A 26,543-nucleotide genomic window follows, 5' to 3' on the forward strand; every position below is an offset into this window, starting at 1 on the left:
TACGCGGTAAGCCTTGCTAGAGATCGGTTCTTCACTTGATAACTGAATATCATGCTCTACCAAAGAGGTTTTCCCTGGTTTGTCGCAAAACACGTCTGCGTAGTCTCTAACTACTTTCGTGAGATCATCACGCTGACTCTCCGTGAGACTTTGCTCTTCGGCAATAAGCTGTACGAGCCTGTTAGCTGGCGCGTCGCTTTCACGTGGAAAACTTAAGAGGTCGGTCTCCACTTCGTTCGCCGCATTCAGTGTCATGTTAACCACGGCATGGCGCTGGATGTAAGGCTTCATTAAATTACTGTGGTAAACCTTACCTTTCTTTCGGCCCAGTTTTACCTCGTAGTTTGTATCTGAAAGCTTGGACATTACTTTAGCTGGCCCTTCCCACTGCATGTCCATTTTGTTCTTTTTACACTGTCGTAGCAGCATTACCTGGTCGCCGATGTTGAACGTGCGCTTCCGGGACAACTTATCGTAGTAAGTCTTCGCTAAACTCTGAGCCGCCTTCATGTTTTCCTCAACTAGCTCTCTGGTTTTAGATAGTCTTTCCAACAGATCTAAAACGTAGCTGACTACGCGTGGGTCTTCTTCATATCCTTCCCACGAGTCTCTCAATAGCCGAAATGGAGATCTTAAGTTTCTTCCATAGACAAGCTCGGCGGGACTGAATCCCGTTGTCTCGTGGGGAGCGGACCACCGTATGGCGAACAGTGCCGCGGGTATGCATGCCTCCCAATCTTTGTTATGTTCAAAGCAAAGAGCTCTCAGAACTCGCTTGAGTACAGTATGCATCCTCTCCACGGGGTTAGACTGTGGATGTCCTATAGAGCTGTGGATTATTTTTATTCCACAGCGTTCAAAAAACGCTGTTGTGAGACAACTGGTAAATACGCTCCCATTGTCACTCTGAATCTCGGCTGGAAAGCCAACGCGAGCAAAAATGGACAAAAGTGCGTCCACAATGCAGGGAGAGGTGAGCTCTTTTAGCGGAACCGCTTCGGGAAATTTCGTTCCCACGCACAAAACAGTTAAAATGTAGCGGCAACTGGAACGGGACTCTGGAAGGGGGCCAACAATATCAATTACGAGCCTCCGGAACGGCTCTGTGATAACAGGCACTAATCTCATCGGGGACTTCCGTTTGTCAGTAGATTTGCCTACTCTCTGACACGTGTCGCACGATCGCACGAAGTTTTCTACATCTTTCCAGCATCCAGGCCAATAGAAATCCTGTGCGAGCCTCACCTTTGTTTTCATGATGCCAAGGTGGCCCGCCCAGGCATTTCCGTGCGCCAGTTCTAAAAACTGTCGTCGGTACTTCTCTGGCACTAGAAGCTGGTCGAACGTTCTACCCTCAGCATCCCGACACTTTCGATACATGAGCCCTGCCTTCGTGTAGAATGAGATGTTCTTTCGGGCTACTCCTTCTTTCCCGTTATGCTGCAGATTCTTAATGGTATCATCACTTGCCTGCGCAGTGACGAGTGTGTTCCTGTCTACTTTACTGAGCTCTTCCCAACAAGTGGATGTTGGACCAAGCAGGGACGACTGAACGTTCTCCTGAAGCGCCCTGTCTTCATCCACCTCCACAGGCTCGTCGCGTTCGGCAGCCAATACGGTATCCGGAGCCCTACTGTCTTCGATGTCTTGTGATACCCTAGTCGCCTCTTGGCACGAGTCTCCCTGGGGAGTTGTCTCACGCTCAACCGCCTCCTCGTTCGAAATCGAGACCTCAAGTCTCCCCGTGAGAGCGCGGGACCGCGATCGCGTGAGTGCCATGCACGCGAGGGGAGATGAAAATGACTGGCCCTTTTCCTTAAGGAGCTGCTCTGATTTGTTGGAAAAAAGGTACGGAAAATCTTGGGGCAAATTAGGGCTCACGGCCGCCTCAGTGCACAATTTTCCGAAATTTCCCTCTAGAACAACAGCAGCGATTGGCAAACAGGCACTTTGCTCTTCTGCAACCTGTCTGATCCAGGCGCATTCGCCAGTATAGTCGCCAGGGGAGACGCAAGATGGGTGTGCTATGTCCATCGTCGCAGCTGAATCGCGAAGGGCCCGGCATTTCTTTCCATTGACCACAATTTTGCGCATGTAAGGCTCGAGTAACTTCAAGTTCTCGTCTGACTCGCGAATGCCAGCGAAAACAAACTCTTGCTTACAGCTAGATGAGATATGACCCTCGTTTTTACAGTTGTAGCATACCATTGGTCGTTTTGATTCAAAAGCTCGAGCGGTGTCGACGCGTTCCCTCGCGCTTGCTGTCGACTCAGGTGCCTCTCCTGGCTTTCTCCTTTCCCTCTCATTGTTAGTCGCTCCCTGACTGAATTCGTCACGCGGCGGAGCCATCTATTGTGCTGCATTTTGAGCAGTAAGCCGCCTTGAGGAGTCCCTCTTCTCTTTTGTATCCTCGCGATCCAACTGAAAATTCCTTCGCGTATAATACTCATCAGCTAGCTCAGCAGATTTGTCAATGTCTGTTCCCTTCATTCTGTCCTGAAGCCAGAGTCTGGCATCTTCAGGCAACACACGATAGAATTGCTCGAGGGCCACACAATCAATCACCCTGTCGTGGTTACCGTAAGCATCCGCACTTCTAAGCCATTCTTACAAATTTGACTTAAGCTGGTACACGAACTCTGTGCATGATTCACTGCCCCTTTTTGCTTGCCGAAACCGCTGCCGAAATGCCTCGGCAGACAAGCGGTACTTACGAAGGAGGGCCGCTTTGACCTTAGCGTAGTCGTCAGAGTCTTCTTTAGACAACCGTGCGATTACTTCCGCGGCCTCTCCCGGAATGACTGACAGAAGCTTCTGGGACCAGACGCCTTCATTTATCTCAATTTTCTCGCACGTGCGCTCAAAGTTCACTAAAAAAGCGCGATGTCTCCACCCGTCCTAAACGGCAGAATCAAATCTTGGATTTTCTGTCTTGGCATTTCGTCTGCCAGGGATAGCGAACTAGACTGCGCCGATGTTATGCGAAGCTGGTCAAGTTCTAGCTCTTTCATTCTAAGAGCATGTTGACGCTCTTCTCGCCTTTTACGCTCCTCAGCCTCCTCGCGTTCGCGTTTTTGACGCTCCTCAATTGTCTCCATAGCCTCTTCTACTTCTTCTTCAGTTATTCCCTCCGCTCTCATGACATCAAGAATATTTCCTTTACGGCTCGTCCTAGCAACAGAAACACCCAGCTGCTCACGAACATCGAGAAGGTCCCTCACTTTGAGCTTCTCCATTGTGTACCGCAACTCGTGCATGTTCCTTTCTGAAATAGCTTTGTCTCAGAAGCTATATTCTTCGACGTGAAGCAAGTCGAGAACCAGCCAAGCACTAGCCACCTAGAGATCTAAAAAGAACATACTTAGCTACTCTGTGCTAACAGGGTCTGACGACAAAAGACGAACGTCAGGCACTCACCCAACTAGAGCGGGTGACTTCGGCCATCTCGTCGTTGCCGTCGAGCGGTGTCGTGGGTGTCGTCGGGCCTGCCAAGATCCGCTCCAACTTTCCAGCCGTAGACGTCGGCGTAGCGGGTCCTATAGAGCAGCAAAACGATATCACGGTGGTCGTCCTCGGGCTTCCAAGGATCCGATCCAACTTTTCAGCCGTTGAGATCGGGGTAGCGGGTCCCAGAGCAGCAAAACGTTGAGGACAGGGGTAGCGTATCCCCCAGCTGCCAACCACTGTTAGGAATTTGCTCTGTCGCCATGGTAGCGGTGGCGAAGAGCGGCGAGCCGTCGAGCGGACTTCGATGAAGCCTTAGCCCGAAGGTGAAACAGGGAGGCAATCCGTTTGGAAAACAGCAACAAAAGTAGCGTTTACTGTAGCAGGTTGTCGTTTTACAGAGCCGGCCAGCACGACAACGTCGGCTGGGGCAAAATCTCCTAACATGGGGCCGGCTCGGCCTTAAATAGCGTCTTTGGTCCATTCTCTCAGACCAGTTCTCGGGCTCGGAGGGGGAGACGTAGCCATACCCGGAACTGCAAAGTGGTTCGGCGGAGGAAACGACGTTATCCCCGGACTGCACGGTTCTCCTGCACAGAAGGCGGTGCTGGGAGGGGGGGAGACAGTTCGTCGAAACAGGGCTCGATCTTGTGAGGCGTGCTCCCGAACCAGGAACATGTCTGTGGCACAACAGCACATACCCTCCAAGCATTGCCCTTATGGCCATCTGCTTTGCTGCTGACCTTAACAACGTCGGCTCGATGGTGACCGCCACGGTCGCATTTCAATGGCGGAAAAACGCAAAATATCTGTGCACTAGTGATGTCAGCGCACGTCAAAAAACTCCAGGTGACCGGAATTACAGGGGACTCAAACAAGACATTTCCGCAGCCTTAATCGCTTGGGAACGTTAAACAAAATAAGCCAAACCTTACGTCACCCTCTCTCTGAATGTTACACTGCCCAGCCCTGGTCAGAGAATGCACATGTACGACTGCTCTGGCTGCGATGTTCCTTCAGCGCCGCCGGGGTGGTCTAGCGGCTAAGGTACTCGGCTGCTGACCGCAGGTCGCGGGATCAAATACCGGCGGCGGCGGCTGCATTTTCGATAGGGGCGAAATTGCTGTAGGCCCGTGTGCTCAGATGGGTGCACGTTAAAAGAACCCCAGGTGGCCAAAATTTTCGGAGCCCTCCTCTACGGCGTCTCTCATAATCATAAGACGGTGTTGGGACGTTAAACCCCACATATCATCGTGATGTTCTTCCTCCATTTTAGCGCTTGCTTTGATCAACTCTTCGCAGAGATTTTACGTCTTGAATCACATTAAACGGGCTCGATCGATTCTCCTCATTGCGACAATGCTGTTTCAGGTCATAATCATCACGGCCATGCTTCCATTAGCGTTGAAGTTTATCTCGCACTTATGCGAGCCTCCCCCCCCCCCAAAAAAAAAATAGACCTAAACCCCTAATTTAAGCTCCGTCTCCTAGGAAACATCCCTCGGTTCTTTTCAGGAGGATCTTGATGACCGGATTGAGTTGATTTGTGCGCTCTCGTCTCGGCGATGGAAATGAGGTATTTTCTCCGGTGCCGCGCCCCCGTCCGCTTGCGTAACGTGCAAATCCCTTCTGCGGACATTACCGATGGCCTTGGCAAACGGGGGGTCCCGTACGAATCGATTCCGACTGACCCGTCGTCCTTATGCTGCCATTTTATCCAAATGCTATTCGATGATAACGTCCCGTCTCGGCCCTTCTAAAGACGCCAAGTCTCACAGAAGCCCGTATTTGAGCGGCGCCGCAGTCAGCTTGCATGAAAAAAGGTTTGGACCAAGGAGCATCCAATCTCGCCGTGACTAAGGCGTCGCCCATCTCCCGCGCCTAAAACTAGCACGATTGGGCGTCGTCTTACTCCGCGAATTGCGAGTCTAAACCCTCTCTCTGTCGAGAGCTGTGACGTTAAGTGCGTCACGTCGTCTGCTCGAGGCAGATTGCACCCTAGTCGGGGGCGCCAAACGACCAGCCGATTCGGGAGCCGGCGCTCTGGTCGCTAATTGCTCTTCGCAATTTGCGCGTTGGTTTGCGTTTTTTTTACGATTTCAGGAGCGCTCTCCGCAGCAACCCGGTCGTTCTGTTTCCAGTCTCCCCGTAAGCAAGAAATCAAAAAAAAAAAGAGAATGACCCTCGCTTTGTCTTTGTCGGGTGATAGGTGTTTATTCGAGGGTCGTTGGTGATGCTGAAAGCCGTTAGCCGAATAAGTGCCGTGATTGGGAAAACGTGGCTCGTTAGGGTGGCATTGATTACGCTGGGAGAGTCAGAAGCGCCGAATGGCGGTGCGTGCATCTGAAGATTGCGGTGCGCGCTGGCAGTTGCTCCATCGTAGCCATTCTCGTAGGAGTCTTTTCAGTATTGTGGATGACGCGGCCTTAACGTAGATTTAGTTTGTTTCATGGGAGTTTAACGTACACTGACTTCGCATCATGCATGATCTTGACGTTGACTTGGTTCTATCGTCTTTTGAGTATGTATGCTCGTGAGTGTGTCTTTATGTGTGCCTGTATATGTACACGTGGAAAACATGAAAATGTCGGGACGGGGGGGGGGATTTCATAGCATATACAGTAACTGTAGGACGCCCTAAACCTGCTCTTATCCGCCAATGGTAGGGCGACTAAACAAGTAGAGCGTATAACGGATGCATTTCACGGCTAATATTCGACATTTTCATTTCCAGATAACTGAGAGATTGTTCGTGCGACAAGGGTGGGCTATTTTTTCTTTCTCAGTGTACATAACGTGTGCTGCGAAGATATAGAAAGCAGGTGCGCCATAAAAAAAGGTGTCCACGTGGTCGGAACGGTCACCTTTTAGAACTGTTCAAACACATAGTAGCGTCGTTTGTAGATGATGCGAAACTTGCGAAGAGGGAGAGACAGAGGGTCCAAGAGAGAAGAAAAGCCGAGTATACTTCTACAACGCAACCGTACGCAGAAGAGGTGGAAGAGAGTGCATGCATAGTAAAGCATAGCATAGCATAGTAAGGGAATAAGAATGTGACAGCAGGAGCAAGGGAAGGATGAGGGGATAGCGTAAAGCATATAGCCATGGATGGTTAATACAGTGCAGAAAGGAGAGGTGGCGATGCAAGAATCAGGAGGAGAGATGTGTGAGTGAGGAGGATAGAAAAGATAAGGGGGACAGGGTAAAGCATATCATAGCCATCTGTTGTAAAGTATGGCAATGGGTGGAACGAAGGGGGATGTGAGGGTGAGAATGATTGAATGGAGCATAGTATATACATGTATAGTATAGGTGTGGCAAAGGAAACACAGGATCAGGAGGAGCAAAAGGACAAAGAGGATGATAAACCATAGCGTAGTCTTGTATGGTAAAGTCTCGTTTAGTACAGCACTGCGGGGATGGGAAGAGAAGTGAGGGTTAGAGTAAGAGAAAGGGGTGGGAAACGCCACCGTGAAGCACAGCTACTTCCTCAGCCATTGCACCACTGGTGCGTAGGGGCTGTAGACAACGAAGAGGAGACCCACACCTGTTCGTCTGGCTACATTGAAAGTAACATATATCAACTGACTGAGCCAGCGCTCGTGGCTGTCGCTCGCGTCTCTTATTCCCCCTGTATTTGTAACAGGTGCCGCATTTCTTCATCAAGTGGGTCATAATGTAACGGCCTTAAGGATGTCTCGCATGCACGCTATAGCTCATTCTCATTTCGCCTGTGACGCACGTGCTCCACCACCTCGAAGTCGCGTCTGCGTATCGTTCCGCAATGCCTCGACGGTTAACGGGGCTGGTAGACGGCGTGGTATTATAATTCAGAATTATTATTAAGCATTCCAAGTCACTTTAGCAATTAACAAATCTTAATTTTACTTGATTAGTTAAGAATCGCAGTTCCTTTTGAACAATGCACATGAGTAGAAACACCCGCGATGGTGCGACTTGAGCCGCAACATTATTAACAGTTACTTGAATGGAGACAGCTCAAAATGTGAGGAATTCACCTGCTATTTCACTGAACAAGCTAACTTGGAGTGAGAGTATAGTAAAAAAAGAAGGGAACGGGCGCTAAGACAGTACTGAAGTTTCTAACGCACGAAAAAGCACATGGACAGATGAACATGGGACAGGCTTTACTTGCAACAATGTTTATTTCAGAAAGAGGTAACCGTTTATAGACGCAACACCACTTTTGAATCATCATGATTTCAAGACAGGGAGCTTAGCCAGTTTTTAAAATGGGTGGCCAACATGCACGTGGGAAAAGTGAAATTAAAAAAAAAATCCGCCTTTTGGACTGCAGTGCAAAACAACTTACAGGAGAGAAACTTGGTGTAACAAGACCTGCTAACGAAGAATAAAGCGATTGTCGAAAAAAAACGCAAATATTTTCGCAAGTTTTTTTGTTTTGTTCTGCATTAACTTGCATCTCTGCCTCTTATAACGATACACTGAACATAACTACGTCAATTTTATTCCTTGGTAGCATTATTTTTCTTCTAAGCCGTTGTTTTAACAATTTCACCGAAATAAAAAACTAATCGACTTTGTTACAGCGAGATTGTACTGTACATTAGATATAATGCTCGCTAATGTGTCCTTCCTGTTTCTCTTTGCCGCTTACAGGAGACCAATCATTGCGGTTTCTGATAAAAGTCTTCGAAGAGCGGCAGGCACGCCTTCGAGTTCCGTCCAATTCCCGTCGTCGTTTTTGACCGACGGGTGAGCATCGCCGGCGCGGCCCCGACCGCGTCGCCCATTGGGCCTCTGCCGCTAGTCCGTCCTTAGCAGCGCAGCCGTGGCGGCGGTAACGCTGTCGGGCTGTCCGCACTGCTGCATGGACGAGGGCCGCTTCTGCGTCCTCTCGGCCTACGACATGAACGGCCTGCCTTCCTCCCTGGATACCAGGGGAGGTGGCACGGCTGGCACGAACGCCGCAACCGCCACCACGACTCCTGGTGGCGTTGTCACCACCACCCGCACGGGCTCGACGGGAGGAGGCGACGCCGACCTGGCTTCCAGCTCCACGAGGACAAGATCTGTGTGTGCCAGGGCGTGCTCCTCCTTCTCCAGGCTCGGGCGGTGGTGAGTATTACGCCAAACCTCTATGCTTTCCGGTGAAGCAGTGTTACCTAAAGTGCCAGTCAGCAGGCTCCGGAACACGCAGGATAAGGTCGCGCATTTTTGCTGTGCGTGACCAACCTCCTTCAACGTGCAGTGACGTCAACTCGGTGATTGGCGACGTGATGTAGCACGCAGCTCGTCGATTGGTCTAAACCAGGTATCAATAGGAGTAATTTAGTCAACGTCGCCGATCGCCGAGTTGACGTCACTGCGTGTGGAAGAAGGTTGGTCACACGCAGAAAAAAATGCGCGAGCTTTTCCTGCACGTTACGGAGCCTGTTGACTGGCCCTTTAAAGAAATGCCCCCACCTCCCCAAAAGGAATCCTGACGAACTGCGAATGCATTTCTAGCGCCGAGAGAGAGAGAGTACTGTTGCCGTCAGACATTTGCCTTCCCCGACTTCTGCCATCGGCTTGAGAAGCACCCAGCCAGCGAACGGTCGAAAGTTAGGAGCGAGTAGATGAGAGAGTGGGGCACCAGCGTTCTTGGCTCGGCGTTGGCGTTTCACACGGCGTCTCGAGCACAAATTTCAGGATATTCTTGTGAGGCGGCCAGTCAGCGAATGGCTGAGAGGGAGGCGCGAGTGGACGGAAGAGTGGGGCACAGGGAGGAGAGAGATCGAACGTTGAGAGGAGCGGCCAAGCACTGTACCTACCTTCTCCTACACTCTTTCACTCCACATGCTTCGGTTGATTGGGGCGAGGATAACTGCGTGCGCCCGCAGGTGCTGATATAGGAGAGGGAGTGAGAGCGGAGAGATAACACCTTCCGTCGTGCGGACACCAACGCGGACAACGCCGGATGCTGGACATAGCCAGACTAAGTAATGCATTTGCGTTTGAAAAACCGCCAGGTCAAGGCGAAACGCGTAGCACATGTCATAGCAGAAGCTAGAAGAGTGGCCTTTCAGAGCCCTTTTAAGCATTCATTGAATAAGTGCTACAAGCACACTTTCAAGGTACCCACTACGCCATTGATCATCACAGTATTTGCGTAGCAGGGAGGCATTCAGTATGCCATCCTTTGTCATTTTTCCTAGAAGCGTGGTACCCGCTACACACGAGAGAAGAACTGTGTGCATTTTTTATGCTGTCGCTGACAACGGTGAAGAATTGCGCCGGAAGCGTTTGTAATGAGTTAGAACATTCGATGACCCACTCGTTACGCAATTCGCATTGTGTGATGCCTGGTTGTCCTTTGGCTGTTTTAAAACGCTTTATTACACATACGAAAAATCCGTAAACAGGGGTCTTATCGAGCCAATGTTTAGACAAGCGAACTTGTCTTCATCAAGGCTAGAACAGAAATTATTTCTTTAGTGCTAGCGTGTTTACGCTTCGTGCCCTTTCCTCCATCCTATCAAAGGAGGGGCAACATTGGATATGGTGGTGTGAGAAAGTATGGAAGGGGGGATCGCGGTGACGATTTTCATGTATAAAAAAAGGAACAGGTATTCTGTGAACAAAAAAAACGAAGTGTTGGGTAGGTAAGGATCTACATGTATCGCAGAGTCTAAGTTGACGAACCGGTTTCCAGAAATTAGCAATGGCAGGATTGAATTTTCTAGATGAAGGGCTTATCTCGCAGTGGTTTTATTTTTGTATGTACTATATCGAGTGAATTCCAGCATTTCTGAATTTGAAGAACATGATAATGCATAAAAAATTAGAGTAGTTCTATTGCCCAAATAACACTTTGCTCACTCCCTTCCAAGATGCAAGACTTGTAAACACCTACAAGACGACATCGTAGTTAAAAGTGCCAGAAGTGATTCTGTTCACCTTATATATTGTCACGTGCTACAAAAGGTCTTCAACTAGGAAGAACTGAGCCGGCGGGGAGACGCAACGAAAACTAGCAAGATAGCTGCTTCAATAATAAACAACTAGCCAAAGCACGCGCTGCCCCAGAACATCGTCTTTCATTCTCGCGGGCAGTCGTGGTTTGTGCTCGCCGTAACTAGCGGCCAAGTGGCATTGTTCACCCTCTGAGAAAAAAAAAGCATCACTCTGATGCTCGGAAAGTACAAAAGCAAAGTCTGGGCGAACCAACAGAAAATACGCGCATACATAAAAACAGCGATATGGTTCATGCGCAGTCGCACTACCGCGTGAAGTATGGCTTCAGGCGCACCACGTGGACAATCTCTGAGGAGTGCCTTCGCCGTCGTGGCGAGAAAGCGCCGCCAGGGACTACCTCGTAGTTCACATCGCTCACGCGTCGCAAGACTTTGTATGGTCCGAAGTAGTGACTGAGCAGTTTTTCTGACAGTCCCTGGCATCGGACTGGAGTCTACACCCAAACTTGATCGCCGGGATGGTATTCAACTTGTCGATGGCGAGCGTTGTAGCTGCATGCGTCTGTACTCTGCTGGCGTGTAATGTGTAGGCGTGCTAACTGGCGTGCTTCTTCGGCGTACTGGGTAAGCTGTACAGCATCAGGAGCGATCAAAGCATCGCAATTGTGTGGAAGCATCGCATCCAGCACGGTATGGACCTCACGTCCATAGACAAGACGGAAAGGCGTGAATCGCGTAGTTTCCTGGACGGCAGTATTGTACGCGATTGTGACGTACGGTAGCAACTGGCCCCAGGTCTTATGCTGAACATCTACGTACACAGATAACATGTCAGCGATGGTCTTGTTGAGTCGCTCTGTCAAGCCGTTGCTCTGCGAATTATATGCCGTGGTCTTGCGATGGCTCGTGTAGCTGAGCTTGAATAAGTCATGAATGAACTGGGCCGTGATTGCTGTTCCTCTGTGATTACGCACGAAGGGGCGCCATGTCAAAGAACGATCTGGTCCATGAAGAATTGGGTGACGTCGGAAGCAGTAGCACGTTGTAGTGCCTTTGTTTCGGCGTACTTCGTCAAATAGTCGGTGGCTACTACGATCCACTTGTTGCCGGCAGATGATAGCGGAAAGGGCCCCAGTAAATCCATTCCTATTTGATCAAATGGCGCTCTGGGTGGTTCTATTGGTTGAAGAAGCCCCGCGGGCTTTAGTGGCGGGGATTTGCGGCGTTGACATTCCCGGCAGGTTTTCACGTATCGCTTAACTGATGCAGAAAGCTTAGGCCAGTAGTATGCTTGTCGAACTCGAGCGAGAGTTCGAGAGGAACCTAAGTGACCAGATGTGGGCTCATCGTGGCAGGCAAGAAGAATGTCGTCACGCATGTCAGTTGGCACGACTAGAAGATAGGTTCTCTCATTGCCGTTGGAGTTTTTCTTATACAGGACCCCATCTCGCAGACAGAACGATGACAGACTTCGAGAAATACATCGAGGTGTGGACGAGTTGCGTCCTTCAAGGTTTTAGATAACTGCGCGAGTTTCATCGTCCGCACGCTGTCGCGTAATCAGATATGTTGTAGTAAGGGCCCCAAGGAAACTATCGTCTTCCTTGGTGTCGTGGCCACAAACTTCGACAGGAGCACGGGATAATGAATCAGCATCTTCGTGCTTGCGGCCCGATTTGTAAGCGATCGTGAAAACGCATTCCTGCAGACGAAGACTCCATCGTGCCAGTCGCCCACACGGGTCCCATAGGTTGGCTAACCAGTACAACGAATGATGGTCGGTCACTACCTTGAAGTGGCGTCCGTAAAGGTAAGGCCTAAATTTCATCGTGGCCCATACAACAGCGAGGCACTCTTTCTCTGACGTGGAGTAGTTGACCTCCGCGCGGGAAAGGGTGCGGCCTGCGTACGCCATCACGCGCTCTGTGCCCTCTTGTTGTTGTACGAGGACAGCACCAAGACACACGTTTCTGGCGTCAGTATGAATTTCAGTATCAGCGTCTTGGTCAAAGTGAGCGAGGACTGGTGGTGTCTGCAAACGGTCCCGTAGTTGAGAAAGCTGCGTCCTGTTCTTCCTCCCCGACGAATGGAACATCTTCACGAGTGAGTCGAGTGAGCGGTTCAGCAATCCAAGAAAAATTGGCTATAAAGTGGCGATAGTACGCGCAGAGCCCTAGAAAGTGACGCACTGCCTTCTTATCACGTGGAACAGGAAACTAGGCCACGGCGGTACTTTTGTCAGGGTCTGGTCGAATACCATCCGCACTGACAACATGGCCGAGAAACTTAAGTTCCTTGTAACCCAAATGGCATTTTTCTGGCTTAAGTGTCAGGTTAGCAAAGCGGAGCGCTATTAGCACATTCTGCAGACGCTTCAGGTGCTCCTCAAAGGGGGCAGAAAACATGACAGCATTATCGACGTGAACTAAGCACGTGTGACACTTTAGACCGGTAAGAACAGTGTCCATCATTCTCTGGAATGTCGCAGGTGTAGAACAGAGGCCGAAGGGAAGCACTTTGAATTCATATAGGCCATTCGGTGTAACGAAGGCGGTTTTTTACGATCTCGTTCATCAACTTCGATCTGCCAGTAGCGACAATATGTAGTTTTGCCGGCACTAGTGAGAGTGTTATTACCTTATTGAATCTTCATATTGTCATAAACAGTACATTGGTGAAACAGGGACACCTGTTATTGTTATATTAAACGCTCATCGTTCGAGCAGGGCAAGGAAATCTCCGAAAGCAGCGGCACAATGTTTTAATGTTGTAGGATACGACTTACACGATCTCAAACTCTACATGCTTGAAGCTTTTGGTTCGCAAGAGACAGAAAATATATAGTCGTACCTTATTCTCAAGTTTAATGCACTCCAGTCAGTAGGTATAAACGTCTTTAAAGGGGTTCAATAATTCATTCGGTATGGTGCATACACAAAGAAAACCCCTATGAGTTTTCAATTCCAAACCGCAGCTACACGTGTTCATCCGCAGCTACACGTGCGACGCAGCTACACGTGTTCATCCTTACCTCCCCACCGCTCCCCCCCTTTTTTTTTGTTCACGGAATACGGGTTAATTTTTCACTCATACAATTCTTCATAGCAATCCCCCCCTCCCCCGCTCTCACACACCACCATATCGAATGTTGCCCTTTCTTTGTTAGGATGGAGGAGATGGCACGATGTGTAGACACGCTAGCGCTGGAGAAATCAGTTCTGTTCTAGCATCGAGGAAGACATGTCCGCTTGTAGAAACATTGGCTCGACACAACGCCTGTTTAAGGATTTTTCATCGCAAGCTTGTATCTTCCCCTTCCTACCGTTTTTAGGATTATTACTCATAGTTACGCCATTCCTTTCCCGGCATTAAGCCTTCCTGCAGTCTCTTTGCTGCAGAGTTTCAAACACCGAAGTTGTGCTCCCATATCGTTTCCTAAGGGCAAGGCTTTCGATAGATTACCTAACTAATGTGAAAAGAAAGCGCCTTATGAAAGACTTAATACAAAATGTTTTTACTGTGCCCCTGTTCCGTTCAAAGTATGAAAAATCATATGGTCATGACGTACTAAAGCGAGTGAAAAACATGTGTATACCACCCAATGTGAAAACCTTCTTTTTTGAACTTCATACGGGAACCTTGCCAGTAAAAACGTGGCTTGAAGAGAGAGGGATGTATGTATCATGGGGAAGCAGCTGTCTCCTGTGTAACAAACCTGAGACCATTGAACATGTGTTTATTGATTGTAAGAACGCTATTTTTTTTTGGGACATTTTACAGAGGACTTTGAAAAATATTTACCTCTTACTTCATATGGAATTCGTTTTTTTGCCTTGTTATAGTTCTGTGCAAAATTTGGATGTTATATTTTTACTCGGTATTCATTCGGTTTGGCGTAGTATGCTATCGTACAGACTCTGTGATGTGAGAGTTCTATCCGTTAATGAGTGTTTCGTGGAAGCTGTTATAAAAGTGCGAGATGTGTATAAGACTACCGACTGTGTTGAAGATGTAATATCTTTGTTCGAAGCGTTATCACGCATGAAACACGTGTGATAGTGATTGTCAGATTAGCTTGACCTGTAGTCAAGAAGGTAATAAATAAAGAAAAAACAATGTGGGGCAGTGGTAGTATAGTGGGCTAGCCTGCAGGGGACTCGGGTTCTAATCCCATTGTGCCTGTTTTATTTTTCTTATTTTACACAATGGCAGCGGACAACTACGGTGCACGCGGCGCTTGTGGTGATTTCATCCAAGCTTTCGTTGTAAAAAAACGTTTGAAAGAAATTAAATAGAGGCAGCGGTGAACAATATTGAATTAAGGTAACTGCAGATATGAGCTGTCTGCTAACCCTTGTCAATGTGGGGGTTGGCGGTGGTTGTAACTCAAAGTACGCAGCCCAAACTCCCCCAAAACTGCAGCTAAGTGCGCAGTGTATACTTGAGAAACGCAGTCCACGTCTTCAGAATCACCATCATGGGCCTTTTCTACTTTTTCTTTTGCAAATGTAGAACGTAAGACCCACAGGAAGATGTTGTCGCCCTAAAGGGCTTATATGCAGCCGCGCGGCGATGGCCAGTGCGTAAATGCATCCGGAATGTTAGTGAGGTTGCTATCGCAATAAAAGCCGGTGGGTGCCGGTGATCCTGGGAATAGAATGCAGTACTTCCGGCGTAGAAAGTGGATGACCTAACTACTTGACCGGAAGGTTGGTACATGCGGGCAGGCGCGTCTTCTCTTTTCTAGCAGCCGTCACTCTTATACGAACGCACCGCAAGTACGAGCCTATCTATGCGGTTTTCTGAGCCGGAGAACAGCTTCAAAATTGTAAAGTTTATGGCGCCGGGGCTCACTCTTATCAGCCTGTTCCTGTAGAGCAAAGGTTGCCACAACTCCCTGGCGGGGAAGTGATGTATACCTCGGCTGAAGAAAAGCGTGCAGTGCATCTTGAGTTAAGATCATCATCACGCTCAGGAGGCAGCCTTATTTCGTCCCAGAAAACGTCGACCTTTCGGGACGTGTCACTGGTGAGGAAGTTAAGCTAGCGAATCTCTAATTCTTCTTGCATGGCGAGGTGGGTATTGATTGGTGTCAATTGACTTACCCTCTCAGTGCACTGACGAGTCTCCCTCTCTATCTCTTTATACAGCGAGCACGTTGGACAAGGTGCTACCAATAACGTGCCAAGTTTGCATGTGGAGAAGTGCGCGGTTAGCTGGAACAAGTGATTTGGTTGGCTACCGTCATTAACGTCCTCGTCAAAAAGAAACCGAGAAGTCAACCATGCGCGCCTGTGGCTTACTGTCTTACACCGAGGTAAAGATAATGAGAAACAAAAAAAAAAGGGGGGGGGTGGAAAGTGCTCTCAGGTGTTACATGTGTCACGAACATGCGTGTTTAACTATCAACTGCCAACAATCAGTAACTAATACCAGTGAAGATTTGAAATTTGGCTGAGTGACACTAGTAATGTCGTTACTTCCTGCGAAAGCTACTTGATCAAGCCGTGATCATACGATTGTGTAGTTCTTGTGCTTATGGTTTGAAACGTTTCTAAGGCTCTTTATTTTGCGATTTATACCTTTGCGTTGATCTGTGAAAAGCAGCGGTCTCAACCCGAGCTAGTAAAAAAAAAAGCGAATAATGCTTTGCAAGCTGAAAGCAGTTCAGTTGACTCTACTTAAAACTGAAACACACACACATACAAATAAAAAAAATTATTAGTCTTCCTTCCTCCAATCAGAGAGCTAAGATGAGGTTACAATAACTAGACCCATTTTAAGGCAGTGCTTACTGCGATTTCGATCTCTAACTATCTACATTACCGTGCAGGAAAACCAACAAAGCTGAACGCACAGACGCCATTGTCATCGTTGTCATCATCGCCTCTTTGATTACACGACAGGACGACGTAATGGGCTAACGCCGCAGAACGTCTTTGATGGCGTCGAGTCAAAGTTTGGACAAATCGATGAGCACTTTAGTGTTTGCGTCGCCGGTAAACCACCGTAATAAATTACCACTCACACACAACGGCACTGCAGTTCTCGATAGGGATCTTTGTAAGAGCCTCATATAGGAGGGCAAAGCACTGCAGCGTTTTCGTGGGAGATAGTTTAGCTGCCGCTGCGGTGCACGCTTCTGAGCGGCTAAAAGCACGTTTTTTTTTTTTTTACCGGTTATCACGCATTTCTTATTGTGAGAGAATACACTAGATATTTTTTTTATTTACCTTTCACTTTGCTTTGAAAAAATTTTCTTGGAGCAAAGCTTTCGAGCAGCGGCTCCCTTTTCTTTCTTTCGCCGTTTAAACTGGTGCATTACTAAAATATATATATATATATATTGAGCGAGAAATATAATAGTCTGAAATGGAATTTATCAACAATTTCTCTTCCGCCTTGTTGAAAAATACGATAGCTGACGACCCGTTTTTAATATTACTTATTTTTTTGAACCCACCTATAAGGGAACAAAGTGAGAAAGAAAAAGAAAAGCCTTTTTTCATGGTTGCCTTGTTGTTTCGGTAAAAGAAAAAAAAAAGAAGCGTTGTGGTGCGTGTTGCCTATGGTGTGATGTCAAAGCCACCCGAGTTGTGGGAGAAATGGATCCCCGGAAGAAATTGTTCTTTCAGTGTATTTTTTATTTGTTTAAACAGGCGCCGAGAAAGACGCTGAGCCGAGCTTTATGGCAGTTACCGGAAGCAGTTGCCGGAATCTGAAACTGAGGAAGGGGGGGGGGGGGGAGATTTCTTTTTTTTTTTAAGCGAACCGCGTCAGGAGCAGTGCAAAAAAAGAGATTGTGCAATGGTTTATTGATCGGTTCGAGCGAAGGCCTATTTTGCGAAAGACTGACACGAAGGCCACGTTCTGTGAAACGGCGTCACGCGCTGCTTTGATGAGCCTTGCTACGGGCGCGATGCGTGTGCGTGGCTGTTGGGTGAGTGCAGTTTATGCTTAATGTACAGTACTCACGGATTGAAACAGTACTCTCGGAGCGTGTGGCCGACGGTACATGTTCCGCCGCTAGTGGGTGCTGTTATGACCGGCATCGGTAGGCGCCATGCTGTCGCTGAGAAGCGTAGCCGGGCCGCGTTCCCACGCCTGGAACCCAGGTTTTCTTGGAACCAGCGTCGAGATCTGACGGGGGAGCGGCGCTCTTTTAACCCTCAAACAAGTAGCCGACTCGCCGAATGCTTATGCCCGCCAGGTATTGTCCCGGCTAGCCGGCGGATGAGACGTCACGTCGCCACGAAGCGGTAAGCCGTTCCAGAGGGGACAACAAAGACAGCGTCTTCCTTTGTAGAAACGGCGACCGCCGCCACAAAGTGCCCTGCTAATTGAGCAGACAGATTGGCGGACCGTTTGATGTCTGCTGTCCGAAGCTTGGGACCCCTCGACCAGTGACACACACGACGAGCAAGAGCCCCTCTGGCGCCACCTTTAAGTGCAGTGATCTTGACTCGAAATTGGCTGTTCACGTGCGCCGTGCCTGCTCGTACCCCTCACCTGTTGTGTGTGTATGTGATTGGTGTTCCACTGAAGAAGGAGGAGCCCGAGAGGGCTTATAACGGCGCCGCAGAGTGCAGGACGTCGCTCTGAACCAAGAAAAGGTTTAACCACCACGCTCGTGGTTTGTGAACTCTTAACCTCATGCTGTAAATATTTGTAAATAGTGCCATAAACCTTGTTTGTTTTTCGTATCCCCATCTTGTAAGCGGTCGTTTCCTCAACCCGAAGCTACACCACGCTACCACAGCACCCCGAGTTCCCGACAACTGGTGGCAGTGGTGGGATCGCAACAACTGGTTGGCAGCGGAGGGATTCGAAGCTACAAGTGACAACAACAGTCGGCCCAGGAGAAGCAGCTGGCTCGAGACATGGATCACGTATGGGTGAGTGCTTGGCTTTTCCTTTGAGTGAACCAGGTTCTAAAAGAGGGTTAAATTTTAGAACTGGTAGTTAACTTTGCCGAAAGACTCAGTTTCGCCGTTTCGGAAAGTTATTTTGGAAGTAGCGAGCACTCGGTACGATCATGGACTTACGGGAGCTGCAGAAGTCAGACTTGTTGCTGTTGTGTGAGGAATTGGGGATCGATACAAAGGGTTTGGCACGAAAACCCATAATCATTCAAGCGATTAATGATTTGGGGGCTGATGATGAGGAACTAAGTGAAGAATGGGACCTCATCATCGAAAGAAAACTAAGAGCAGCTCAGATGGAAGGAAAGAGTGAAGACGAAAAACTACACCTCAAGCTAGAGTTTTTCAAACAAGACTATGAGTTGAGTATGAGGCTGGGACGCCAGCAAGGAGTACTTCTCGAAAATGAGGCAGAGTTCGAGATGTCTAGGTACATGCAGCCATATGAGGTATCATGGGATATGGGCCTGTATCTCAGACTCTTTGAACGAAAGTGTAGTCAACTTAAGTGTGAGCGAGACACCTGGTCTCAGAAGCTACGCACGGTTCTGCCCTGCGAGGCAGCGGATGTTGTTGCGCGTCTCAGTGAGCAGCACGCGAACAACTATGAAGTTATCAAAGCAGAGCTGATCAGAAGATTCGGAACTTCGGTTAGCAAAAAGAAAGAAAGACTCGCACCGGAGTCTGAAAGTGAGGCGCGTCACAAAGCGCTGGAAGTTGAGGCGCGTCAGGAAGCGCCAGGACCAGGGATCGCGCAAGAAAAAGACCCGCATATTCTCGAAGGCGTCAATCTAGAGCATGTCGAGAACGAGCCCTTGGCCAGTCTCGAGATAGAGACAGTATCAAAAGACGGTCCTTGCGAGGATGAGGTGTGTGCCAGCAGCCCTAATGGGCTCAGTAAGGAGCTGGAAACCATCCCCATGCCTCGAGAGGACGTCTCGAAATTTTCACATGTAGATATGGTTAGCGCAGTGGCTAATGAGAGTGAGAACGCGAAGCTTCAGGAGTGCATCGATGCCATCGGAGAGGGCCAAGTTAATGATTCTATCAGCGCTAACAAAGATAATTTGGCCCGGCAGTCCGTCGTGACACCGAGTATAAAATGTTTGAGCGTGGGGGAAAATGTAGCACTAGCTCCAACGAGCTTCCCAACCCCTCAGCTCCCGACGCAACATGATGATGGCATCGAGAGAAAGGAGGCAAGAAAACATCGCCGAAAAAGAAAGAAGCAGAAGCGTTCGTCACTGTGCAAGCCTAGGTCAGGCCCCACTCAGTCGCAAGAAAGACGAGAGGGTAGGCCGTTAATCCGTTCCAGGAAACGTCCATGGTGGCGTTCCGAGAGGTACAAGCGGCAAGCCAGGTGTAGAGGGGGGAAACGAGGTGCGTTACCCCAACGAAAAGCGCGGTTGCGTTCGACAACTTCGGGAAAGCGGCCTTGCCTGAAGGATCAAAGTCGAAAGCACAGAGTGGCTAAAAACCGCGTCGGGGCGAGCACAAAGAGACAATGTCCCCTGTCTCCATCCTGTTTCTGGCGTCCTTTTCACATTCCTGAGGGGAACAGGAAGAAGTGGAAAATGAGGTATGACGGCAGTGCACTGCTTAGAGTTTGTGCATTTTGTAGCTTCTGGCGTGCTCGAAAACCGCCGGGACCGCGACCCCATCGTGTGCGATTCAGAGGAATCTAGTTGAGAAAAGGGGGCGGTCAGTTTTAACAATGGTTGCACGTGCGTGTTAAGTATGGCTACTGATTATTGAATTGGAGATGCATATTGGTCTGTTTAAGTTTGTAAGTCACATGATGCGGAGTAAATTTTTGAAAAGGAAAACCGCCGAAATAAAGGCTGTAAATTGAAGTCCATTAATCATTTGTACGAATATACCGAGAAGGTAAAAACTAAAAAAATTGTTGTTTTTTTTTTAGTGTTTCAAAGGTTTAGTTTAATATCGTATGCCTTTACTGTCATGTGGATGTGGCGTGAATTGGCATTTAAGGAAGAAGATATTAACATAGACCAGATGATTTCGTAAAAGGGTTAAGTTTGGCGCAACACAGTGCAGTTGTCGTTGCGCGTTATGAGACTTGAGAGCCATTGGCACACGGTTATAAAAAAACCTTCGCGATTGTTGTGAGGTGCTTTTCAGGTGTTTTTACCTATGGTTATTTTTGTGTTGTACACGGTGTGTTACAATGTAACGTAAGAAAGACAAAGTGTGAGGGATTAAGCGTTTGGTTAATAGCGCCGTGTATTTTGCAATGCTTAGAAATGAGAGTAATTGAACGCTCAGGAGAGCCCAGTGAGATTTACTCAGAGGCATTAGCAAAGGCAATTTGCTTCAACCAAACGAACCTTCTAGAAAGAAGTGTTTGTCTCTGTTTTGTTGGTTTTCTTTGAAGACAATTGATCAAGGATCATATGAGCGAAACGGGAAGCTTTTTTCTAATTCTGAGCAAACTAAGAGTATTTTGGCCACAGTGTAGGCCAAAGATTCAGAAAAGCTAGAGAGCTTTATGTCTCAGTGGAAGACAATTATGGGCGGCCGTAAACAAAGACGGACGTTCGGACAAAAGTAGCGCTCACTGAATCCGAGTTCCTGACTGATGCTCTCAGCGGGACAGAACCGATGAAAGTAGTCAAGCGATGAAAAAGAGCCTGCTGATTTATATCAGGACGACAATGGTATCAAGCAAAGCTGCGCTTTACTTGAGCCAGAAATTGGGCTACAGGAGATAACGTACTGCGCTTCAGGAAATGAATGCGCTTGCCTTGTGCAGGCCATTCATCAGTTGCAGGTTATCTCAGAGGTGCTAAATTTAAAGTAGGGACAGACCATTTTCCCCTTACTTGGCTGCAAACCGTGACATAAAAGAATAGTCGCCTTGTGAGGCAGAGCTTGATTCTTCGAAAATACAATTTTGGCATTAGGTAAAAGAAGGGCAAATTGAATGGAAACGTTGACACGCTTAGCCGCCCTTTCTAAGCCATTCTGGGGTGCTCTTTCTGTATCAAAATTGATATTTTAGTTTTTTTCGTGCATCTTATGTAAATTTGTAAGGTAGCACGTCCGGTTTTTCAGCTCAAGTGAGTCCTGAGAGTTTTGAGTGTGAGCTTTTGTTAAAGCTAGGAAATGAAAATTGGTTTCCATCCCTCTTTTGGCTTGGTTTGATCGAAGGGGGCCGAGTGCTTGCTTGTACAGGTGGTCGAGAATCAGAGATGCTGTCGAAGATTCGGCAATCACCCGGACCATGCCACAAGCGAAGGCCAGTTCCTGGCATTCAACTACTGACCTTTTCGTCGTCCCTGCGAGCAGCAGTGTTGACTGCTGCCCTCCGTGACTCATCTGGCGAGGGGGAAGCTGTTATGACCGGCATCGGTAGGCGCCATGCTGTCGCTGAGAAGCGTAGCCGGGCCGCGTTCCCACGCCTGGAACCCAGGTTTTCTTGGAACCAGCGTCGAGATCTGACGGGGGAGCGGCGCTCTTTTAACCCTCAAACAAGTAGCCGACTCGCCGAATGCTTATGCCCGCCAGGTATTGTCCCGGCTAGCCGGCGGATGAGACGTCACGTCGCCACGAAGCGGTAAGCCGTTCCAGAGGGGACAACAAAGACAGCGTCTTCCTTTGTAGAAACGGCGACCGCCGCCACAAAGTGCCCTGCTAATTGAGCAGACAGATTGGCGGACCGTTTGATGTCTGCTGTCCGAAGCTTGGGACCCCTCGACCAGTGACACACACGACGAGCAAGAGCCCCTCTGGCGCCACCTTTAAGTGCAGTGATCTTGACTCGAAATTGGCTGTTCACGTGCGCCGTGCCTGCTCGTACCCCTCACCTGTTGTGTGTGTATGTGATTGGTGTTCCACTGAAGAAGGAGGAGCCCGAGAGGGCTTATAACGGCGCCGCAGAGTGCAGGACGTCGCTCTGAACCAAGAAAAGGTTTAACCACCACGCTCGTGGTTTGTGAACTCTTAACCTCATGCTGTAAATATTTGTAAATAGTGCCATAAACCTTGTTTGTTTTTCGTATCCCCATCTTGTAAGCGGTCGTTTCCTCAACCCGAAGCTACACCACGCTACCACAGCACCCCGAGTTCCCGACAGTGCGCGTAGAATCCAATGCGCTGCATCGTGGTATATAGCTAGGGGGAGAACACCTACGGAGCAGGATTACTCCTTCCGGTCGCCAAATTGTCCGCCTGTAGTTCACCATGTGTACACTGCCAGGGTGGCGCTGCAAGGCTCACGCACATCTGCATGGCGACCGAACTGGCTCGCCGCTGCGTATCACTTTTTTTGCCACGCCAGCAGACGACCCTCTCGTTCTGTGTGCTTAGGCGAAGTGATATGCATGCTGCGCAAGTAAAACACAGGATTCCGTTAGACATTGCACCTTGCGTGTTTTCGTAGACATGATAAACATATGCCCAAAATAATGGAAAGTTTACTTCTGGTTTCTGCCTTGACAAGAAAGAAAATGAGTGCCAGGCTTGCCTTCATGCAGTATGGAAGTAATATCATGTATTAGTGTGGTTAGTGCTGAATGTAGCCTATTGTTGAATTTAAAAAAAAAGCAGAAGCTCGCTCGTTATTCCGTGGCCGACAGCTCTAAAAATGCTTACCACGCAGAATAGCTGCACGTACTATTGACTAAATCAATGCTAAGTCCCTGTTTCGATGCTACACGGAAACAGTCCCATGGCTGCCGTTTTTCTTTTGTGTCGTGACAACAAGCTTGACAAACTTTATATGCTTTTGTGCAGCCATTTATGTCTACGAGTGCATTTCAGGCGCGACATCTTAGCGGTATCCAATTTCTTACTTGCGCAGCCTACGTGCCCAATCGTCGAAGGGCGCCAATCGAGAGCATCGTGCACTTGCACCACAATATACATGGTTCGCACCGTCCACTGAATTCTGATTGCATGCATACAAAAGCGCGCGAGCCTTGCAGCGCCACGCTGGCAGTGTGCACACGGTGAACTACTGGCCGACTATTTAACGACCGGATGGAGTAAGCCTGCTCCGTAGCTGTTCTCGCCTTCACTCTATACCACAATGCAACACCCTGGTTCCACGAGCACCCACGAGTGGCAGCACATGCACCGGCGGCCACGCGCTACGAGTGTACTGTTTCAATCCATGAGCACTGTATACGTGCCGAATGCGCTTTACTCACGAGTAACAATACAGGGCTGTAGTCACGTGACGGCAAACAACACCGATTTTTTTTTTATTTTTTTAAGGGAAGCTTTTTTTTTACGTCGTGGGTAGTATGTCCGTGTCGTAGTCATAGGAGCCACCTCTCCTTTAGTTCAGGTCGAGATTAGGAAAAGTTGTCTGTGAAGTGTTAGTTCCGCGCCTGAATTTTTTTTAATTCAAGAACATACACAGCGACAGAGTTTTCTTGGTGTGTGGGGGGGGGGAGAGGGAGAGGAGATTTTATGCGTTGTCTTTTGAAGGGGGGGGGGCGGACTGTTCGTGCCCAGATCGTGCATACATTAGACTTGTCTTTTTTTTTCGGACACCTGTGAAATATGCCTCAATGTTCTCCGCGTTTAAGACGCACTGCTGCCATATACTGATAACGTTGGCCGAAGTTTTTATCAAGCCTGTTTGCATTTTCGTATATTGTCAGTCAAGTGTTTGTACACGTTCGTCCATGTACGGTTAAAAAGGAAACCACTTGCACCATGATTTTATTTGCACTTTTCGTAAGTGCCTGGCAGGGGCAAGGCGTGTCGCTTAATATTTCGAACCCAGTGCGCTATTTTCCCGTACCACGATCATTTTTCTTACCACTGAACACACAATTATTCGTAAAAACCAAACGCACACTATAGAAGTTGTTTAACTTCGAAAAGACAATGAGCGCTGCTCCACCGCCTCCACCTATCTGCTCTTTCACCTGCAGGTCTCGCTTGTGGTGGTAATATTGTGGTAATTTACCTGCAACGCAAGTGTGAACTACAGAGCGCTCCCCCCCTACCTCCTCACTCCACTAGAATTCCCCTATTCAGCACCGCACTCCTCTTCTAGCCTAACTCATGGATTAGCTGGTTGTAGCAGCAACGCTCGAACAAAAAACAGCCATGACTGACTACAAATAAATTAATTCACTTCAATTAAACATACACGCTCAGGCTGCTGGTGTCGCTCATCTGACCTCGTTTACAAGGTCGTTTTGCAACGTGGTGAGGTACACACTTATTTACCGTCATTAAAAAGTTCAGTGCCTGGTGATAGCGATTTTTCAAACTTGCTCGGCAAGGATAAAGAACACCGCATGCGCAACGTTGTCCCTCAAGGCATCAAGCCAGGGCCGGTGAGTTTAATCGTGGCACAGCGACCATCTGACACGGCTATCGGCGTGACCTAGCTAATCTTCTGCGAAAAACGCCAGGACTATTGACAATACTCTCGTCTCTCCTTGCTTACGCTTCTAAGTAAAAAGAAAATCACAAAAATCAACAGCGCAAAGAGCAAGCGCACGTGAACGAACCTGCACGACAACAACAGGTGATCCCACATATGGTACACGAAGGAATTCTTCCCTCCCCAACCTCTCCGATACCACCTTCCAGTTTGCCCGTTCGCATTTCGTCCACCGCTTAATCCCACCGGTTTCAGACGCTAGCGCTTATGCATGCCACAGGGGCGCTCCCATGCGGCCATATATACCTGCGTTCTACGCCGACCATCGATTACGGTGGGACAGGCGCCGTCCCGCGCAGCTGCCCACATGGTAAGGTTCCCTCGCTCCTTCCGTCTTCCTACTCCTCCACTACGGGCAGTACGAAGATGCCGATCGCCCCAGGGGCAGCAATCGACGCACTAGCGGTCATCCTGCGTTGCCGCTGCCAATGCTTCTCGCATGCTCTATTAAACCTGCCTGCCTTCCGTCTCTCGGCCTGCGCCGACGTCGGGGAACGTTAGAAGACGACGGAAGGCATCACTTCCTTCGTATTTCCGCTAGCTTGGGCTCCTCGGGTGAACGTGACCGCAGTTACTCGCCTGGGTATGTTTATGTCACGCGGCGAGGCAGTTCGTCAGCATACTATGTATGTTTCGAGCGTGATAGGAGTGTCTATACACTCCTATCGTGTGATAGGAGTGTCGAAGGCAGTACGCATTATGTATAATTTTCTGAATCTTTCTTAACCTATACACATACAGGGTATTCAAAGAACTGACTTGTTTATGTTTTATAATAACTCCACCTTATTTGAATTCACCCGATCCCTTGGTAGTTTGCGTATTCGCACATTTTCAACGATGACATACATCGAAGAGCGCTGACGCCATGTTCACATTCCAGATCAAAAGCTTTTCCTTTTTTTTAAATTTTGCAACATTACTTGCTATGCACCATGTGTACTCCGTTCCACAGCTAGCGAACCTCTGTATTTTTTGTTTTGTTTTTTCGTGTCGTGCTTCCAATTCCGAACTTCGTGTCAGCTCATGAATTTCGAATGCTCCAGCAAACCTTTCCCCTACATCTTGCGACGAGAACCGCAGACAGCAGCCGAAGCCCAAGAAAAGCGTATTGAGCAAAGGATAAGAAGTGAAAAAACCTTCAGGGAATCCAGCGCTGGTCGGGCCGAACCTTATTAGAAGTTCATGAAACACGTCTTCGCAGAGTTCAGGTATAGGTCTAGTAAACACTGTGCTGTGGTGAGTATGCCCATAGAGTTTCCTAAAATATCTAGACGAGACTCGGGCGCTGCGATCGTTCAGCAACCATGGGGATGATTGAAAGTACACACATTTGCCTTGACTTCGTACTTGCGAGCGGCGAATCGTACATGCGGCGTCGTTTATTGCCGTGTTTCGGTTTTGTTTTGAAAGAAAGATTCAACCCTTTCCAACTTCGTGACCCGATTTGGAAAGGTAAGTCTAAAAGGATAAGATCGTGAAGCGCAACCGCTGAATACTTGCTGACATTCCTTTTGTGAGAAAACAAATCCCAGCCACACGAACACACACAAATCCAAAAGCAGGTCAGAAGTACAAAGAGTAGACAAATGTGTGTACTACCCATCAATCCCATGCTCGCTGAAGCGCCGTGTGTTGCAGCTCCCATGGACACTATTAGAAAACTCGACGAGTTTGCCAGCCGCGTGTGCCCTTACCCATTCCTAGACGTTATATATCTATATGTATACATATATATGATGAGCTGGGTCGTGGGATCTGGGGGGAAAAAATCACGTACAGCGCAGTCAGTATCCCGAGAAGTTCACTATG

General features: G+C 48.5%; 1 protein-coding gene across 1 annotated transcript in view; it reads left to right on the forward strand.

Annotated features, from left to right (window-relative positions):
* Positions 1-8,119: 8,119 nt before the first annotated feature.
* LOC142817816 (solute carrier family 35 member F2-like) overlaps positions 8,120-26,543 on the forward strand; it is a 119,356-nt gene continuing 100,932 nt past the window's right edge. The window contains exon 1 of the mRNA XM_075895635.1: positions 8,120-8,544. Within this exon, the coding sequence (XP_075751750.1) occupies positions 8,297-8,544 (248 nt within the window). The 5' untranslated portion in view covers positions 8,120-8,296. The remainder of the gene's footprint in view (positions 8,545-26,543) is intronic.

The sequence above is a fragment of the Rhipicephalus microplus genome, chromosome 5 (assembly GCF_043290135.1).
Source record: "Rhipicephalus microplus isolate Deutch F79 chromosome 5, USDA_Rmic, whole genome shotgun sequence".
Classification (NCBI taxonomy): domain Eukaryota; kingdom Metazoa; phylum Arthropoda; class Arachnida; order Ixodida; family Ixodidae; genus Rhipicephalus; species Rhipicephalus microplus.